The sequence below is a fragment of the Ascaphus truei genome, chromosome 4 (assembly GCF_040206685.1).
Source record: "Ascaphus truei isolate aAscTru1 chromosome 4, aAscTru1.hap1, whole genome shotgun sequence".
Lineage (NCBI taxonomy): Eukaryota > Metazoa > Chordata > Amphibia > Anura > Ascaphidae > Ascaphus > Ascaphus truei.
The window spans coordinates 413,041,765-413,062,328 of NC_134486.1; the positions used below are offsets into that span (position 1 = coordinate 413,041,765).

Consider the following 20,564-nt stretch of genomic DNA (forward strand, 5'->3'; position numbering starts at 1 on the left):
CCACCCTGCACTGTACGGCACTGCCTCCTCCCCACTGTACGGCACTGCCTCCCCCCCCCCCCCGCACGACACTGCCTCCTCCCCCCTGCACAGCCCTGCCTCCTCCCCCCTGCCCTGCCTCCTCCCCCCTGCCCTGCCTCCTCCCCTCTGCCCTGCACAGCCCTGCCTCCTCCCCCTGTCCTGCACAGCCCTGCCTCCTCCCACCTGCCCTGCACAGCCCTGCCTCCTCCCCCCTGTCCTGCACAGCCCTGCCTCCTCCCCCCTGCCCTGCACAGCCTCCTCCCCCCTGCACGGCCCTGCCTCCTCCCCCCTGCCCTGCACAGCCCTGCCTCCTCCCCCCCCCGCCTAATGCAATACTCTGCAGGTACCTCTGACAGCAAAGGGATCAAAGGGAAATGATTCAGTCCCTTACCTGGAAGCCTGGAGAAAAACTTACCAGGACGATAAGTAATTGTATAGGCAGTCCTACACAGCCAATGTGTTCACTACTGATCAATGCAAGCGACACTGCTCCATTCTCTTCATTGCAAGCTATGGCCCCCGCGGGCACCTTACTCACAGCACAGCAATGCTTAAGTAGGTTTTCTGTGCAACTCCGATATATTTCTACAGATTTATAAGCCCCTGTGCTCACCAGCGCATAATTAATTTCCTAAACTACTGCTTAACCAGTACCTCTATTAAATACACTAATAAAAAGGTTCCTAAAGTGACTGACCTACGTTTTATATGTAGGGGTTTTATACGCTGCTACAGTATATAATTGTGTTAACTCCTTCAGCTATACAGCAGACTGACGGAAATGCAAAACTAAATACACAGTGGAATCTCCTAAATATTCCTGTAACTACAAAACGCAATCCGGGTCTGTAATGCATTGCACCCCCTGGGAATGATGGGGTTAACTCAGAGATTTTAGGATAGTGTTAAAGGAGCAGTTCCCCCTAAATCAGAGGCGGGCAACTCCAATCCCCATGAAACCCCCCCCCCCCCCTCCTCCTCCAACAGCTCAGGTTTTCCGCATATCCGTGCTTCTGCACAGGTGGCTCAATCAGTGGCTCAGTCAAAGTCTGTACCACCTGTGCTGAAGCAGGGTTATCCTGATAAAGGCCACCAACAGCTAAGGTTATCAGGATATCCCTGCTTCAGCACAGGTGGTGCAGTCTTGGACTGAGTCACTGATAGAATCACCTGTGCTGAAGCAGGGACATCCTGATCACATGACCTGTTGGTGGTCTTTGAGGATTGGAGTTGGCTACCGCTGCCCTAAATGGGTAAAATAAAACCAAAAACGTGCAGCATGCAACATTGTGTTCAGTGAGTTGGCCGTGCAGTGGTATATGGGGGAGTGTTCGTGTAACTGCATGGTTATACCCAGCAATGCATTACAAGTGCAGTTCTGTGCAGGTGAAGATGTATGGGATTTTTAAAGACTTTACAAGTCTCTTATGCTGCATCAGATAACCACAATCCATCATCACATTGCAAATGTGTTCAGCATTGAATAGGTTAAAACTAGTGCTGATTAAGACAGCATCAACGGTGTTCCCGGCAGAATGAATTTTGTGCACAGACTCCATTATCCATCAATACAGCAGGCTCCATCTGTTATACAATTATCTCTGACAAACGATGCCAGCCTGCGCTTCATTAGAGGAAGGGGCTGACGGGGACTGGGAATAAATCTCACAGGCTGGCCGCTATAAACGGTCTACAGGAAGGTTTGAAAATATCATGGAGCGTAAAGATAGGGGCTTTAAGTTGCATGTTCCTGCAGTAAAACACACCGTGCACCTCCATATAAATCATGTATTCTGATATAACGCCTGCTAAGAACAGAGGCCAGCCATACCGCGTAACAAATATTCCAAGCTTCCTTTCTATCACTAGCAAACAGTGGGACATACTCATGCAGAGCTTCCCACCACGAAGAAGGGTCTACCAATGACAGCAGCACCGAGTGGAAAACAAATGGTGATGAATGGACTCTTGTAATATAAATATATAATAAATATATATATATATATATATATATATATATATATATATATATTATATATATATCCACGCTCTTCCCTATAGAAGGTTGCTGCTGGTGACAAGATAGGCCCTACACATAGAAAAACCAGAAAGAACGATTCCTGCGCTCCTACCAATTAGGCTAAAATAAAAGTGATCGCATCAATAAGGGTTATTTAGTTAAACGTTTTGACCAAAGCGTTATAAGCCTGCAGCCACGTCACGGCATTACCACATTTGCAGGTACCTACACTGAATATATGTCATTATTGTCCCATGGACTGGTGAAAAATGTGAGAAAGCCCTGAAGGGCCCTGAATATATATGTAGCCCCGGTAAGAAATGGGGGCTATATATCTTTCTCCTACTGGTGTAAGTCCTGTTAAGGGCAGGCCGCCAGTAGCTAACATGGGTTTTCCCTGCTTCAAGCTCTGCCCTGATTGGAGGAGGTAGGCCCCCTGACTCTGTGTGGAAAGGCAGAGACACAGGGGAGGGGCCTGCTGACATCATGATGGCCAGAGCTGTCTCTATTTAGTTGCAGTTCCTGTGTGTTCTGTGTCAGTCTGTTGGAGTTGGAGTGTCTGGCTGGACAGTCAGACTGTGTGAGCTAGCTAGGATCCAGAGGAGTAGGGCCTAGTTAGCAAGAGGTGGACCAGTGCCTCTCACCCTGCCTAGGGGGTGAGGGAAGAGCTAGCCCCACCCTGAGCGCCTGCGGCTTGGGGTGCAGGCAGGGACACAGTGAGCACCCACAGACCATCCTGAGGGTGTGCAGTCTGAGGAGAGAAGAGACCCTGTACTTGATACCAGCGTGTGTGCTGTGACTACTGCTGCTGCTGTGTGCTGCTACTGATCTGCTGTGAGTACAATAAAGAGAGCTGCTGCTGTTTTAGAAAGAACTGACAGACTGGTATCTCTCTTCCCTGAGTGGGAATTCTCTGTAAGGGTTCTACCCCATATCCCTGGGGCGTATAGAGATGGAGGCGTTGCACCACTAGAACCAGATGAAGGCATACACCCCAGAAGCCTGTCCCTGTTATCCCCAATACCATCGCGGGAGACTCAGGCCCTCCTGTTCCTCACAGGGATGCACCACCAACATGCATGTAGCCAGCCCTCACTACACCCTAGAGGTCCAACCTGCGACCGGGGGGGGGGGGGGGGAGGGGCGGGGGGGGGAACATGGGTTACATATATTATATATATTCCTTTATATGAGTGAAGGCTAATACTCGATAAATATAAATGTGTATTATACGTGTATGTTCAGATATTTCCTGCGGAGCTGCAGGTAACTTTTCTCCAAGCCCAATCTTTTAAACATTGCTACACCCCTGGCTGACTCTGCACATGTTGGGGGCACCAGTATGTCACTCGGCCACATTCATCTCATGTAGGAAATATAATAATGTATATACAGCTTACTTATAATGCCATTGCAATGTTTCTATTTCTTTTAGGTTTCGAGCCATACCCTGGTGTAGCCCTCTGTGGTTTCTCAGACCACAGATGTTCATTGCACACTTAGCGCAGGGTCAGGGCAGCCTGCAGCGTGTGTGCACACCAGTGAAAGCACACTCGGATAATAAATCACTTACATTCCTCGCTGATGGAAGAAGGTACATTCAGGTCTGTGGAGAGTTGCTGGGCGGGATTAACAGTCGGCGTGGGTTTCGAGGTATTGTCATTGTCGCCGTTCGTCTCGCTGGGGAACAAATCCGATTGGCTGCTGCTTGTGCTGGGGACGGCGTCTTCGTCTGGCTGCTTCTTTTCGACATCTACAAAACCGGCAGAAAAGACAAAGCGGTGACGTTTCTGCGAGGGATATAACCAGAGTTATTCCGGCAAGGCTGGACGCACAGTATCTTATGCAAAGCGATGCACAGTATATCTGCAAACTCCCGGCTCCCCAAGATGCACAAGTCAGGAACTAGTCATTACAGATCCTGTATCGCCATTGTGTGTCCCTATTGCATCTAGTCACTAATAAATGCCATTACAGTATATATTGTAGGCTACGGGGAGATTCATACCTTTAAGTGCAGGGGTGGCCAACTCCAGTCCTTAAGGGACAGCAACAGGCTAGGTTTGAAGAATATCCCTGCTTCAGCACAGGTGGTGCAGTAAATGAGTGAATCACCTGTGTTGAAGCAGAGATATCCTGAAAACCTGGCCTGTTGGTGGCCCTTGAGGACTGGAGTTGCCCGCCCCTGTGCTAGTCCATATAATTCAGTTTGTATTCGCATATCCACCATACAAAAGGTTAAGTAAAAATTCAGGTATACAGGAAAAAAAGACAAGTGGATTCTAGTGATGATACAATGTTGCTTGTGCGCTCTGTAACTGCGCTGATCTGAGCGTATACAAACATACAGCAAGCAGGCCCGCAAAACAGCGCTCTGCTGCAATATATACTGCGCATACCACACAGAATCACTGTATATTGTGTGGTTTTCTCTGAGCTGCTGCAAGGCTTTTATCACCAAGACTGAATCCATTAAACGCCTATTAGCACACTTGTTTTTTTGGGTGGGCAGAACCTTTAATAGGCAATAAAGTCAATTATTGACCTCTGTTTGAGAATCTATTTGGTATTATTCAGAACGCGTGTCGGTGGAGGGTGTTTCCTTTCAGAACTAACTGATTTAAGGGCGAGTTACATCCTGTATAAAATCGTGTCACTTCTATAATCATTTCCATGTTTGTGATGTTCCTCGCGTGAATCGGCTCACGCTGCAACATGACATAGAACTACATACACCGTCCTGCGCAGAATACATTCCTTTGCTAACGAATACAAGTTGCTCTTCGGTTCCTGAGACTAATACGAACGCGTCAGGTCCGCAAGTCGCTGCAGTTTTCCATTGGCTCATTTCCCGGAGCTGAAATATCTATGTCAGCCTCTCTCTTCCGTGATCCAATAAACAATCGGGACATACTGTACTGTGTAAGGGACATGCCAATGCGTTTTTTGCTTGGGAGGCCAACGCAGACACCTTGATTTTTTGTTTGTTTTAAAGGGGGACAAAACTGTATACAACTCAGAAACCAGGGGGTCCTCAGGGCTGAAAATCGTGCAGTTCGGGAGGATGTCAGGAGAGATTCTGGGGGCGGATTGCTGCTTTAACCCAGATTTATTGGGTTCAACTATATTGAGGGGTTCAGTCATTAAACTGAAATGGTGCCAATCAGCAGAACATACCGTGTGGCACCTCCCAACAATCAAATGAGAGTTTCTGTGCTATGGTGCCCCGCTCAGCACTATTGAAGTTTCACAAATAATTCCCACAAAAGTGCAAGAAAACAGCATGTTCGTGCCCCTACCAGCGGGGAATTTAAAGAGGTGTAAGCAGAACTATCTGCAGTTAGCAGTGAAGAGGTGGGACTTTAACAGCTGCTGCTGAGAGTGAGTGAGAGTGGTAAAGCGGAGATCGGAATAATGGACTTGTTTTCATTGTGCTGCGAGCTCTGGTTTTGTCATGTAGCAGAGTGACAAAGAGGGATGCGTCTGTACCGACCGGCGCCAGCGAGTTCTGTGCAGGGTTAATGTGGGAACGCCGCTTTGGAGGCCGATGACTGCGTGTAAAGCGGCACAATCCCCAGCTTCAAACGAAGAGACAACATACGCTAAGCCAGTTAACCCCTGCAGTACCGCACCTGTCCCTGTACATTAGCCATTAGCAGACGGAGCTGCCTGCATTACGTCAGCTTTCACGGACACAGACGGCGTCTCACACTCGCATGGGAATGCGATTTGTTTTGGTCCTCCCCGAGTCCGTATGCTGTTGGTTTCCCTCTCTGAATGTAGCGATGTGGCCCATTCCGAGCAAAAGGAAACAAAAAAACATATTGTCCGCAAGCTCCAATAATTGGCTTCCTTAAGCAAATACAATCGTGCTAATAGCAAACATCTGGTTTCTTGCCAAAGTAAGATTGTTTTCTTATAATGCAGACCCGGGGTGGGGCAACTACAGTCCTCAAGGGCCATCAACAGGTCAGGTTTTCAGGATATCCCTGCTTCAGCACAGGTGGCTCAATCAGTTCCAGCTACAGCATAGGTGGCTCAGTCAGTCCCAACTAGAGCACTGGTGGCTCAATCAGTAGCTAAGATTAAGCCACCTTTTCTGAAGCAGGGATATCCTTAAAACCTGACCCGTTGCTGAACCCCTGGAGTTGCCCAGCCCTTGTGTAGACCAAATAGAAGGGTTTTTGTTAATGCCGCGTTTCTACCACACGTAGGGGCTATTTCCCCATTTACTTCACCAGGGAATGTGGTCAGAAAACGTCCCTCATCCCCCCCCCCCCCCCCGCTGGGGCAGATATAGAATAAGGCCCTTAGTCTGCTGCGGTGTCAGAGAACCATACAGGAAGCGGGAGGAGGAGAAGGGAGAAGAGCGGGTAGCGGGAGGAGGAGAAGGGAGAAGAGCGGGTAGCGGGAGGAGGAGAAGGGAGAAGAGCGGGTAGCGGGAGGAGGAGAATGGAGAAGAGCGGGTAGCGGGAGGAGGAGAAGGGAGAAGAGCGGGTAGCGGGAGGAGGAGAAGGGGGAAGAGCGGGTAGCGGGAGGAGGAGAAGGGAGAAGAGCGGGTAGCGGGAGGAGGAGAAGGGAGAAGAGCGGGTAGCGGGAGGAGGAGAATGGAGAAGAGCGGGTAGCGGGAGGAGGAGAAGGGAGAAGAGCGGGTAGCGGGAGGAGGAGAAGGGAGAAGAGCGGGTAGCGGGAGGAGGAGAATGGAGAAGAGCAGGTAGCGGGAGAAGGAGAAGGGAAAAGAGCGGGTAGCGGGAGGAGGAGAAGGGAGAAGAGCGGGTAGCGGGAGGAGGAGCAGGGAGAAGAACGGGTAGCGGGAGGAGGAGCAGGGAGAAGAGCGGGTAGCGGGAGGAGGAGAAGGGAGAAGAGCGGGTAGCGGGAGGAGGAGAAGGGAGAAGAGCGGGTAGCGGGAGGAGGAGAAGGGAGAAAAGCGGGAAGCGGGAGGAGAAGGGAGAAGAGCGGGAAGCGGGAGGAGGAGACGGGAGAAGAGCGGGTAGCGGGAGAAGGGAGAAGAGCGGGTAGCGGTAGGAGGAGAAGGGAGAAGAGCGGGAAGCGGGAGGAGAAGGGAGAAGAGCGGGTAGCGGGAGGAGAAGGGAGAAGAGCGGGCAGCGGAAGGAGGAGAAGGGAGAAGAGCGGGTAGCGGGAGGAGGAGAAGAGAGAAGAGCGGGTGTTTATCTTGTACAAGGTCCGCATTGAGACGCAGAAAGGGAGTATTCACATGCAATGAAACCACTGCCGTAATGAACAATACTATATACTGCGCCAGCATGTTCTGCAGCGTAACAAGGGTGCAGGACCAGCGCCAGGGGAACAGAGGCAAACGGCAATTTACTGACAATGGGGCTCCAATGTTAGCCAAGGAGATAAAGGGGTAGAGCAGCAATCAAACACTTAACATTAGAATGAGACTGACCCAAGGAAAATAGAAACAAACATTTTACACAGTAAGCAAATAAGTGGAATTATAATCTCTCAGGAAGTCAATGAGGCAAAGACAACTTCAAACTATTTTGCCAACTACATGGGACGGTCCCTAAAAAAACCTTGTGTGTTGTACAGCTTCGTTAATTCTGTTGATTAGACCCTTCCGCTGCCTAAAAGGAAGGGGACGCTATCCCGAACTTCTGCAATAGACCAGGTAAAGCACAGAACATGTGAGCAAGGCTCCATGTATACTGAGCAGGTTATTCACAGCAACTCAAGGGTGTTACAGCAACCTCCCCCCCCCCCCCCCTCCTAGGCGGCCAGCCTGATACTCACTGGAAATCTTCTACCTCACCCTGCAGGAGAGAGCAGCAGTGCGGTCTCCCGGACAGTGAGCAGCATGGCAAGGAACAGGGCACACACCACACACAATACATGTGGGGATGGAGCACAGCACAGGGGTCTAGTGGAATTAAAGCTCAATTTTAAGTAAGGACAATTTTATGTACGGTGGGAGGAGATTAACTAGATACACAGCCGAGAGGGACCCAACCTCCCGCAGCCGAGAGGCCCCAACCTCCCGCAGCCGAGAGGCCCCAACCTCCCGCAGCCGAGAGGCCCCAACCTCCCGCAGCCGAGAGGCCCCAACCCCCCCCAGCCGAGAGGCCCCAACCTCCCGCAGCCGAGAGGCCCAAACCTCCCGCAGCCGAGAGGGACTCAACCTCCCGCAGCCGAGAGGCCCCAACCTCCCGCAGCCGAGAGGCCCCAACCTCCCGCAGCCGAGAGGCCCCAACCTCCCGCAGCCGAGAGGCCCCAACCTCCCGCAGCCGAGAGGCCCCAACCTCCCGCAGCCGAGAGGCCCCAACCTCCCGCAGCCGAGAGGCCCCAACCTCCCGCAGCCGAGAGGCCCCAACCTCCCGCAGCCGAGAGGCCCCAACCTCCCGCAGCCGAGAGGCCCCAACCTCCCGCAGCCGAGAGGCCCCAACCTCCCGCAGCCGAGAGGCCCCAACCTCCCGCAGCCGAGAGGCCCCAACCTCCCGCAGCCGAGAGGCCCCAACCTCCCGCAGCCGAGAGGCCCCAACCTCCCGCAGCCGAGAGGCCCCAACCTCCCGCAGCCGAGAGGCCCCAACCTCCCGCAGCCGAGAGGGACTCAACCTCCCGCAGCCGAGATGTCCCAACCTCCCGCAGCCGAGAGGCCCCAACCTCCCGCAGCCGAGAGGCCCCAACCTCCCGCAGCCGAGAGGCCCCAACCTCCCGCAGCCGAGAGGCCCCAACCTCCCGCAGCCGAGAGGCCCCAACCTCCCGCAGCCGAGAGGCCCCAACCTCCCGCAGCCGAGAGGCCCCAACCTCCCGCAGCCGAGAGGCCCCAACCTCCCGCAGCCGAGAGGCCCCAACCTCCCGCAGCCGAGAGGCCCCAACCTCCCGCAGCCGAGAGGCCCCAACCTCCGGCAGCCGAGAGGCCCCAACCTCCGGCAGCCGAGACGTCCCAACCTCCCGCAGCCGAGACGTCCCAACCTCCCGCAGCCGAGAGGCCCCAACCTCCCGCAGCCGAGAGGCCCCAACCTCCCGCAGCCGAGAGGCCCCAACCTCCCGCAGCCGAGAGGCCCCAACCTCCCCCAGCCGAGAGGCCCCAACCTCCCGCAGCCGAGAGGCCCCAACCTCCCGCAGCCGAGAGGCCCCAACCTCCCGCAGCCGAGAGGCCCCAACCTCCCGCAGCCGAGACGTCCCAACCTCCCGCAGCCGAGAGGCCCCAACCTCCCGCAGCCGAGAGGCCCCAACCTCCCGCAGCCGAGAGGCCCCAACCTCCCGCAGCCGAGAGGCCCCAACCTCCCGCAGCCGAGAGGCCCCAACCTCCGGCAGCCGAGACGTCCCAACCTCCCGCAGCCGAGACGTCCCAACCTCCCGCAGCCGAGAGGCCCCAACCTCCCGCAGCCGAGAGGCCCCAACCTCCCGCAGCCGAGAGGCCCCAACCTCCCGCAGCCGAGAGGCCCCAACCTCCCGCAGCCGAGAGGCCCCAACCTCCCGCAGCCGAGAGGCCCCAACCTCCCGCAGCCGAGAGGCCCCAACCTCCCGCAGCCGAGAGGCCCCAACCTCCCGCAGCCGAGAGGCCCCAACCTCCCGCAGCCGAGAGGCCCCAACCTCCCGCAGCCGAGAGGCCCCAACCTCCCGCAGCCGAGAGGCCCCAACCTCCGGCAGCCGAGACGTCCCAACCTCCCGCAGCCGAGACGTCCCAACCTCCCGCAGCCGAGAGGCCCCAACCTCCCGCAGCCGAGAGGCCCCAACCTCCCGCAGCCGAGAGGCCCCAACCTCCCGCAGCCGAGAGGCCCCAACCTCCCGCAGCCGAGAGGCCCCAACCTCCCGCAGCCGAGAGGCCCCAACCTCCCGCAGCCGAGAGGCCCCAACCTCCCGCAGCCGAGAGGCCCCAACCTCCGGCAGCCGAGAGGCCCCAACCTCCGGCAGCCGAGACGTCCCAACCTCCCGCAGCCGAGACGTCCCAACCTCCCGCAGCCGAGAGGCCCCAACCTCCCGCAGCCGAGAGGCCCCAACCTCCCGCAGCCGAGAGGCCCCAACCTCCCGCAGCCGAGAGGCCCCAACCTCCCCCAGCCGAGAGGCCCCAACCTCCCGCAGCCGAGAGGCCCCAACCTCCCGCAGCCGAGAGGCCCCAACCTCCCGCAGCCGAGAGGCCCCAACCTCCCGCAGCCGAGAGGCCCCAACCTCCCGCAGCCGAGACGTCCCAACCTCCCGCAGCCGAGAGGCCCCAACCTCCCGCAGCCGAGAGGCCCCAACCTCCCGCAGCCGAGAGGCCCCAACCTCCCGCAGCCGAGAGGCCCCAACCTCCCGCAGCCGAGAGGCCCCAACCTCCCGCAGCCGAGAGGCCCCAACCTCCCGCAGCCGAGAGGCCCCAACCTCCCGCAGCCGAGAGGCCCCAACCTCCCGCAGCCGAGAGGCCCCAACCTCCCGCAGCCGAGAGGCCCCAACCTCCCGCAGCCGAGAGGCCCCAACCTCCCGCAGCCGAGAGGCCCCAACCTCCCGCAGCCGAGAGGCCCCAACCTCCCGCAGCCGAGAGGCCCCAACCTCCCGCAGCCGAGAGGCCCCAACCTCCCGCAGCCGAGAGGCCCCAACCTCCGGCAGCCGAGACGTCCCAACCTCCCGCAGCCGAGACGTCCCAACCTCCCGCAGCCGAGAGGCCCCAACCTCCCGCAGCCGAGAGGCCCCAACCTCCCGCAGCCGAGAGGCCCCAACCTCCCGCAGCCGAGAGGCCCCAACCTCCCGCAGCCGAGAGGCCCCAACCTCCCGCAGCCGAGAGGCCCCAACCTCCCGCAGCCGAGAGGCCCCAACCTCCCGCAGCCGAGAGGCCCCAACCTCCGGCAGCCGAGAGGCCCCAACCTCCGGCAGCCGAGACGTCCCAACCTCCCGCAGCCGAGACGTCCCAACCTCCCGCAGCCGAGAGGCCCCAACCTCCCGCAGCCGAGAGGCCCCAACCTCCCGCAGCCGAGAGGCCCCAACCTCCCGCAGCCGAGAGGCCCCAACCTCCCCCAGCCGAGAGGCCCCAACCTCCCGCAGCCGAGAGGCCCCAACCTCCCGCAGCCGAGAGGCCCCAACCTCCCGCAGCCGAGAGGCCCCAACCTCCCGCAGCCGAGAGGCCCCAACCTCCCGCAGCCGAGACGTCCCAACCTCCCGCAGCCGAGAGGCCCCAACCTCCCGCAGCCGAGAGGCCCCAACCTCCCGCAGCCGAGAGGCCCCAACCTCCCGCAGCCGAGAGGCCCCAACCTCCGGCAGCCGAGACGTCCCAACCTCCCGCAGCCGAGACGTCCCAACCTCCCGCAGCCGAGAGGCCCCAACCTCCCGCAGCCGAGAGGCCCCAACCTCCCGCAGCCGAGAGGCCCCAACCTCCCGCAGCCGAGATCCCCAACCTCCCGCAGCCGAGAGGCCCCAACCTCCCGCAGCCGAGAGGCCCCAACCTCCCGCAGCCGAGAGGCCCCAACCTCCCGCAGCCGAGAGGCCCCAACCTCCCGCAGCCGAGAGGCCCCAACCTCCCGCAGCCGAGACGTCCCAACCTCCCGCAGCCGAGAGGCCCCAACCTCCCGCAGCCGAGAGGCCCCAACCTCCGGCAGCCGAGACGTCCCAACCTCCCGCAGCCGAGACGTCCCAACCTCCCGCAGCCGAGAGGCCCCAACCTCCCGCAGCCGAGAGGCCCCAACCTCCCGCAGCCGAGAGGCCCCAACCTCCCGCAGCCGAGAGGCCCCAACCTCCCGCAGCCGAGAGGCCCCAACCTCCCGCAGCCGAGAGGCCCCAACCTCCCGCAGCCGAGAGGCCCCAACCTCCCGCAGCCGAGAGGCCCCAACCTCCCGCAGCCGAGAGGCCCCAACCTCCCGCAGCCGAGACGTCCCAACCTCCCGCAGCCGAGAGGCCCCAACCTCCCGCAGCCGAGAGGCCCAACCTCCCGCAGCCGAGAGGCCCCAACCTCCCGCAGCCGAGAGGCCCCAACCTCCCGCAGCCGAGAGGCCCCAACCTCCCGCAGCCGAGAGGCCCCAACCTCCCCCAGCCGAGAGGCCCCAACCTCCCGCAGCCGAGAGGCCCCAACCTCCCGCAGCCGAGAGGCCCCAACCTCCCGCAGCCGAGAGGCCCCAACCTCCCATAGCTAAGCAGTCCTGACTGGAGATAACAGGAAGATAGGGATTGGTATGAGACTGCAGCGTCCAGAAAAAAAGCACCCTCAGCTCACCAGGTATGAAATGGATAAAAACGTTTATTTAACTACATAAAAATGAAAAAAGGACAAACAAAACACAACCTCTACGACGCCTACGCCCAAGACCGGACAGATACACAGTGTTAACGGAGTGCTACACTACGGGATCAACAGAGGTAATATATTTCCCCTCTGTGTTATGCTTATCCCAGGTAGCGTTGTCCACTGGAACTCCCACACTGCACATTTCTGTCTTCGGTCACTTCTCCAAGCAACACTTGCTGAATCCCACGTTTGTATTTTCCCTCATGTGCAACCACAGTTGTCCAATACATCACTGACTTTGTTACATATATTCTATTGCTCTGCGTTCTGAGCTTTGAGCAGCCTTCTCCTTGGTTCCTGACTGGAGATAAAGCAAAATGGGTTTGGTAACTCATTGGGACATCAAATGTATTCACCTAAAAGTTATTTTATTTACTCTTTGGTTCATAACTCTGAACGGATCCCAGTTTTTTAGTCTTTGCTTATGTTGTGGAAATGATTGGCACTATTTAACAACAAAATGATTACAGCCCCCTTCCTGGCACGCAGGGTGAACACACAGAGATATAAAGCAAAGCCGGAAAGGTCTGTTTGATAGCTCTGTCGCTAAGGTTCCCTCCCGGGAACTCTCCGAGGCCGCAGAACATCAAACAACTACAAGAAATGGTTGAGCTAATATTGTTTTAATAAAAACTTTTCACAAGCTCCTTGACAATATGCTCTTCCAAAGCATTGGGAGGGACGGGAGGGTTTGTAAAGCATCTCTCCGACGCTGTAACCCTTTCAGTACCAAGCCCCTCCAGAATACGGAGGTTCATTTTCTACGGCCATTCAAGTACTAGGCAATCGATTCACTCTTCACACTTGAACATTGAAGTTGCACATCCCAACATGGGGCATTTTAAACAAACCCCGGACAGTTCCGGTCCCATCCTTTCCTTTTGTACCAAGTGACTGGTATTTCTGCGTTAATCTTGTAGAGAAGGCTGGTGTATGACTGAAGGGCTAAAGCAGGGTAATGATGCGTGTGACAGGAGGGGGTAACAAGGCTACACAATAAAGGTTTAAGCCCATCTGGTTACCCCTGAAATCGTGGGGTCCCTGGCAGCTCCCTAGCACCATAAGCCAGGGACCAGGGATTATACATGAGAAAAATACAGTTACCCCTGCTTTTCCTGTTTCCATGTTCCCTTTGCCCTAGAAACGTGAAACTTCTCGTGTGCAGGTTTTATGTGGGATATTTGGGTCAAAATTACATTATTTTGTTTGCAGGAGTTCGAGGGCCAAAATTACCGGTAGTCCCCTAATTGTCCCCGACGTGTAGGCAATATTTGCCGGTACGCGAGTGGAATTACACAGGGGCTGCCCAGTGTCCCCCAGACGCCCGTTTTTTGAGCCCAGGTATCCCAGATCCATCTCCCGCACTGATGTGGGTCTCCCCAAGAGATACTGCGTAATAAAACAAATTTGATTATGAGTTGTGCATTTACTATAAATGTCTATTCAGCCAGCCCGGGCATATACAAAGGTGCCGGGATGTCTGGATAGACATCATAGTTCAAAGAGGAGACGGGATGTTGAGAGGTGTCAGGGTGCTAAGTGGCCGGGGCAGGGCGGAATACTGGGTCCGGGGAACAGAGACCCCCTGCGGGGTTGCCAGACTCCTTGGAGCCTGCCCAGTATGTGGCAATTTGTTGGCTGGGGGAAGTGGCAGAATGTCAGCGCGTTTCCCATTGGTCAATTCATATGTCCCACCCACGGGGCATCCCGAGCCCGCTTGGCACGCCCCCTCCTCTTGCGTCAGCCAAAGGACCATGCCCTATTCCTATTGGCTGGGGAGGGGGGGGGAAGGAATTCCCACACTCTGATTGGTTGCTCCTCCTTCCTCCATGCTGAACATAGAACAGCGGAAGGTATGTAAGGAGAAGCCCCAGTCAGAGAACCAGGCAATCCCTGTGACTTGGGCCGGTGATGCAAAGGCGGCTTTTCAACGTTGCTCTGTTACGAATAGCAGAGCAACCAGCTTCGTTTTGGGAGCTAAGAAAGCCTGCCCAGCTGTGGCTTAGTCAGACGCGAGGTCCAAGTTCTCACTTTAGAACACAGCGGTCGCGGTCAGGATTTCTTGCCGCAATCAGTTCCAGGACGATCAGGACGAGGTCCCGGTCAGGATTTTCTGTCGAATTTCGTTCCGGGACGAGGTCCCGGTCAGGGTAAGCCATTGCAAGCGAGTGCCCAGCACCTAGGAAAGGCTACATCTCACCCCCCCCGACCCCAGTAAGGGTGTATATTTCTGTCTTTTGTATTCCTGTTGTGTTTCCAAGGTTTTTATCCAAATAAACCCCATTTAATTTCACTACTGTGTTTTGCCTATTGAATGATCCCGGTATAAATTTGTTAACAGACCTGCTCTCCCGGGACAATGTGACACAAGCTAAATTAATTTGTGTTCGTTTCCAGTAAGTATTCCACGGGAATGTAACAGATGAAGGGGCTTTAAAGCAAAATTACCCTCTAATCTGCTAATTGTCCGCAGGAGGCTGGGACGGTTGAAGCACTAAAGCCGTTCACGATCACCCATGGTCCCGTCAGATTAAACCCAACACTATCTCCGGTAAGAGCCGGAGGTCAGAGCAGCACAATCCTGACACGCTTCTCAGGAAGAACGCTGCTATCCAAGTCCCATTGCATAAAAAGGATCCATCACCCAGGGTGACACTGGGTATCAGGGCCAAGGTCCCCCTAATCACAGGGTCCCACGAGACCACTCCACCTCTCCATACATACTAAACCAGGGGTGGGCCATTCCAGTCCTCCGGCCACTAACAGGTCATGTTTTCAGGATATCCCTGCTACAGCACAGGTGGCTCAATCAGTGGTTCAGTCTTTGGCTGAGCCACCTGTGCTGAAGCAGGGATATCCTGAAAACCTGACCTGTTGGTGGCCCTTGAGGACTGGAGTTTCCTACCTCTGTACTAAACGTATCATACAGAAAAGTGGATCAATACGATAGTTTTAATGAATACTGTAAAAGCAGGGGAAAAAACATGTCATTGTCATAAATAACTCCAAGAAAAAGGCGCAGATGTTTTAACACAACGGAAGCGCATTAAAAAACTTCTCGGCTAACGGAGAAGCAAGCGGTACTTTTCTGGCCCCAAACTGTCACGGAGCGTCCTCCATTCTCTGCCGTGTGTGATCGCGGGGAAGAGCCGGAGAATACACGGAGGGAAATTTCCATACGCTCATGCATCAAAGTGTCACAAACCCAGCACGGAAAGAGACACTGACCCATATTTATGAACCCGAAAGGTCAGTGCTGAGAAAATCTTTTCCGTGGGCTCGCCGAGTGTAAAATAACTGCAGTGCCATTAAATGCTTCGTGCGAGACGGGGCGAGAAGAAAAGACGCTCCTTCGCTTAACCCGACACAGGACCAACCGGATGAAGGGAAGTCACAGGGAAAGGGGCCTGGGGCATTTATCAGTCCGTGAATTACTAGGTTAGCTTCTATTTAACGCGTGGATATAAACTCCCAGCAGCTAAGGGGTGTAATTGGTCAGGCACAGAGGCACAGTTAGAAGCTAAAATACATTGTGTATCCATGTATCCCTCATACTAACGTTATCCAAGTCAAATATTGAGCATTGCCTCCTCAGCCCAGACCCCGGCCCACCTGCCAGGACACAATAGTGAGGAGACACACAGGTTCATGCTGATTCCTCCCCAACAGACCCAGAGTCCTCTACACCAGGGGCGCGCAACTCCAGTCTTTCAAGACCCCCCAACAGATCAGGTTTTAAGGATATCCCTGCTTCAGCACAGGTAGCTCAATCGGTGGCTTAGTCAAAGACTGAGCCATCTGTGCTGCAGCAGGGATATCCTTAAAACCTGTCCTGTTGGGGGGGCCAGGAAGATTGGATTTGAGCGCCCCTGCTCTACACCTTGCCTAGAAGAACAGGTAACAATCTAGCCGATTCTCTAAAATCACGACATTTGCCTTTATACCGTAACATTTGCAGCTTGGAAGAAAGGATGGGGGGAGGGGGGGAGGGGGAGGGAATCACAGAAACGTTCAAATACATCAATGGTACCAACAAGATACAGGGGGAACATATCTCCGATAAAGGGCTTGATCCATCCTTACCCCATATTGTAGGCTAAAAAACAAAAGTCATTCCTTAAATCCGGCTCCCTCACATTGCATGTATTAGTTACCCCGGGATGAAAGCAGCACTTTGTTATTCACCTGGGCCTGTGTTTGCTTTGCTTGGAGATGATGCCGGGAGGCGGAGACGCGCCGCACTCGGGCTGGAAGTCTGGGTCGCTTCGGTGGGAGGCTGGGGAGTCCCGGGGCTGTGCGGATCGCCTGCTAACATCTGCTTTTCTTCGCCCAGCTCAGCGTCTTCCCACTCCGGTTTCCCTGTGGCCAGGCAAAACGTGTGAAGATATAGTTTGTACAAGTACAGTATAAGATGAGTAATTTCACCCGCAAGTGTGTAAAAGGGACTGTATGTATACATGTCTTTATTTATATAGCGCCATTAATGTACATAGCGCTTCACAGCGGTAATACACGTGACAATCATATAAATAACAAATAATACAAATAACACGTAAAGGGAAGAAGCGCTTCTGACATAAGTGACATTTAGGAAAAGGAGTCCCTGCTCCGGAGAGCTTACAATCTACTTGATAACTAGGAAGAACGTACAGAGACAGTCGGAAGGTGTTCTGCAACGGGTCACGGTCGATGTATGAGGTGTAAAGAAAGTATCAGCCACGGAGCTACCCATATGGTTCGATAAGGAGGTGGGATTTAAGATGGGTCTTAAAGGTGGATAGAGAGGGTGCTAGTCGGATACCTGTGACACATTTTCTGGAATGCAAGGGTGCGGGTAACATTAATCTGCTGATTACAGGGAGAGTATTAAGGAGTATGCTATACGCTCTGATTCATTGGAAATGAGAACGCTCTCCTGTCCCAAGGTAGTGTGTCACAATAATGTCTCTCAGAAGAGGAAGTGACAACTGGGGGACAGGTCACACCTCTACAGGCCTGTGACGGCATCTTGCATTTCTCACAGGGTTTTTAGGTATAAAGATGTGTGTGTGGGGGAACCCCACAAAATTAGATCTAGTTAGGGGAGCATATCGTATGCATGCACCTCAAATTCTCTCTTCATTACAAGAAAAACAAATTTAAAGTGCGCAAAATGACCCTCTATTGTATAAGGGAATATGCCCCCAAAACACCTCTGTGATATAAATATAACACAACCTTTGAAGGTTAGGTCTGCAGCTGTAGATAAAGCAGTGAATAAACACCCCTGGAACTGAAACTGAAAAAACAAGCGCAAACGCATATGGTGAAGTATGTTCAAATTGATTAATATATATTAGAAGGTAAGATATCTGCGTACATCAATGTAGACAAAATTAGGCATAAGTGCACGATATGCCTACTTTTGTCCACATTTATGTACGCAGATATCTTACCTTCTAATATATATTAATCAATTTGAACATACTTCACCATATGCATTTGCGCTTGTTTTTTCTCTCTTCATTGCGCCTTGAATGAGCCGTTACAATACTTTTGCCGGTAATGTGTAGGTTTTCTGTTTTGCCCCCTTTCTATTTTATAATCAGCCTGACCCTATATCGTATGTAAACGCATAATATTTTTGTGTAACAAGCACTTTTGTAATGTTAAATCTAAAATGTAATAAGTACAGGTCTTTAAACTGTAACTGAGCCTGGGCACCTTTCGCAGAGATTACCATCAGTTTCAGGCACATTTTGCTAAATTTGGTTCTTGTTAAATTCGCATATTTTTCCTATTAAACACGGGGACGAGGATCCTTAAGGTTAATCCCTTAAATTAATACTGCTAGTGGCAGCAAAATTGAGGTGAGTTATGAGCATTTTGGGGGTGTGAGTGCTCATTTTGAGTGTCTTTTGAGGGAAGGTGGGGGGTAAGATAACTGGGAGGCGTTAAGCCCTTTTGCACACACACACACGCACACACACACGCACACACACGCACACACGCACGGGACAGCCATGCTAATGGGATCCGTGTCAGCTTTTGCCTGCTGTTTTGCATGGCCAGCAGACCTGGTCCAGTTTGGACCTTTGGGTCGCAGTGTCCGTGTGGTTGCTGACCTTGCATTGTGCATCTGCTCGCAGTTACCTATCAAGTACAGAATATACAAGCTATATTGCGTAAAAAGGTCGGCCCTTAAAGGTTTTGTCAGATTAGATCGGTCCAGTCGATGTGCTGACAATCTCTAGCTTTCTACCACAGCTTTGTGAGTCCATCCAATTAGCTCCACAAGTACAAAAGGCACACACAGTATGGATATAAATCACTGACCTAAAGAGCAAAGCAATTATTAACACGGAAGAACAGTACTGTACAAGCCCGCGTCCATAGTAAGCGCGACGCGTGCACGACCAATCTTGTGATTTTGTCTCGCCACGGCCGGGTCACGTGCGCTGTTCAGCCAATGTGGGCAAACCGCTCACATGACGTCACATGTCCCGGCCGTGGCGAGACAGAATCACAAGATTGGTCGTGCACGCGCGCACTGTGGCCGTTCGCATTGCCTTGCAGGCTTTTGTGTGCTGCGCGCGTGCACGACCAATCTTGTGATTTTGTCTCGCCACGGCCGGGTCACGTGCGCTGTTCAGCCAATGTGGGCAAACCGCTCACATGACGTCACGGGCACACCCCCCCCCCCCCCCCCAAACATTGAATTGGAGCTGCTCTTGGTCACGTCTCCTCCTCCAGGCCCCACCGGCCACAGATCGGCTGTGCTGCAGGCGCGCTACTATGTAGAAGCCCTAAACACGCGACTGCAGGCACGCTACTATGTACAAGCCCTAAACACGCGACTGCAGGCGTGCTACTATGTACAAGCCCTAAACACGCGACTGCAGGCGTGCTACTATGTACAAGCCCTAAACACGCGACTGCCGGCGCGCTACTATGTACAGGCCCTAAACACGCGACTGCAGGCGCGCTACTATGTACAAGCCCTAAACACGCGACTGCCGGCGCGCTACTATGTACAGGCCCTAAACACGCGACTGCAGGCGCGCTACTATGTACAAGCCCTAAACACGCGACTGCCGGCGCGCTACTATGTACAAGCCCTAAACACGCGACTGCAGGCGTGCTACTATGTACAGGCCCTAAACACGCGACTGCAGGCGTGCTACTATGTACACGCCCTAAACACGCGACTGCCGGTGCGCTACTATGTACAAGCCCTAAACACGCGACTGCAGGCGCGCTACTATGTACAAGCCCTAAACACGCGACTGCAGGCGTGCTACTATGTACAGGCCCTAAACACGCGACTGCAGGTGTGCTACTATGTACAAGCCCTAAACACGCGACTGCAGGCGTGCTACTATGTACTAGCCCTAAACACGCGACTGCAGGCGTGCTACTATGTACTAGCCCTAAACACGCGACTGCAGGCGTGCTACTATGTACAGGCCCTAAACATGCGACTGCAGAATGGTTTATCTGATACTGACCAAGGTCCTGCCCGAGTACTGCGACTAACGCCTCGTCTGGGTCATCTCTCCCTATTCAACCACGTAAAGAATGGGCCATCACATTCAGCCAGCGTTTCCTTCAAGGGTCTCTGAGCCATCGTATGGATCCCACAAGTAAAGAGATGCCTGTGCCTGTATATAAACAAGACTCATATGCAAAGCAACTTGCGTAGAGCGAATTATTATTTATTTTTGTTTTTTTTACACTGCTAAATTTAAGAAATGTAGTCACGTACATTGAGGGAGTGGATTACCCAACAGCTGTCTATGGAAGAGAGGAGGATCAACTTGGAATTGTGTTCCTGCAGAGTATAAAGCCATCATTTGGGGTACACAGAACCACTTAAAATGCTCAGAGCAGCCTTTGTAAAGCTACTTATGTTTATACACAATAAACGTTAATTATACACTACATGACTATAACAGATATGTTATTTGTGCCGGGGGAACTGTATATGCATAATGATATATGCAAACACAAATACATACAGATGTCTGCGTACAAGCCTCATAAATAAATACAATACGGAAGGCAACTGGGGTTTGGCGCTTTGGCAGGGGAAGTCGCCTAATCCATGGGGGAAGTGGCTGCTTTCCACATTAAGATCTTGTGTCATTTACGCGGCACTATCAGACTATGCAAATCCTTTCCCAAAAGCAGGCACAGGAAAGACCTTTGTAGAGAAACAACGTCTAGTCCTTTCATACGGCAGAATCCTTTCCAACGCCTGCCCTGAGAGGTTTGCAGAGGGACAATTGGTGCAAATCCTTTACAGAAAAGCCAGTGTAGGGGAAA

At 53.9% G+C, this 20,564-nt stretch overlaps 1 protein-coding gene across 7 annotated transcripts in view; it reads right to left on the reverse strand.

Moving 5' to 3' along the window:
* ZFAND3 (zinc finger AN1-type containing 3) overlaps positions 1-20,564 on the reverse strand; it is a 275,619-nt gene that overhangs the window by 106,542 nt on the left and 148,513 nt on the right. For 5 of the 7 annotated variants that reach the window (XM_075598781.1, XM_075598776.1, XM_075598779.1 and 2 more), the window contains 2 exons: positions 16,446-16,619; positions 3,615-3,794 (listed from right to left, as the gene is read on the reverse strand). In XM_075598781.1, coding sequence (XP_075454896.1) covers positions 3,615-3,794; positions 16,446-16,619 — 354 coding nt within the window. The remainder of the gene's footprint in view (positions 1-3,614; positions 3,795-16,445; positions 16,620-20,564) is intronic. The other 2 variants (XM_075598780.1, XM_075598782.1) reach the window with 1 other exon arrangement.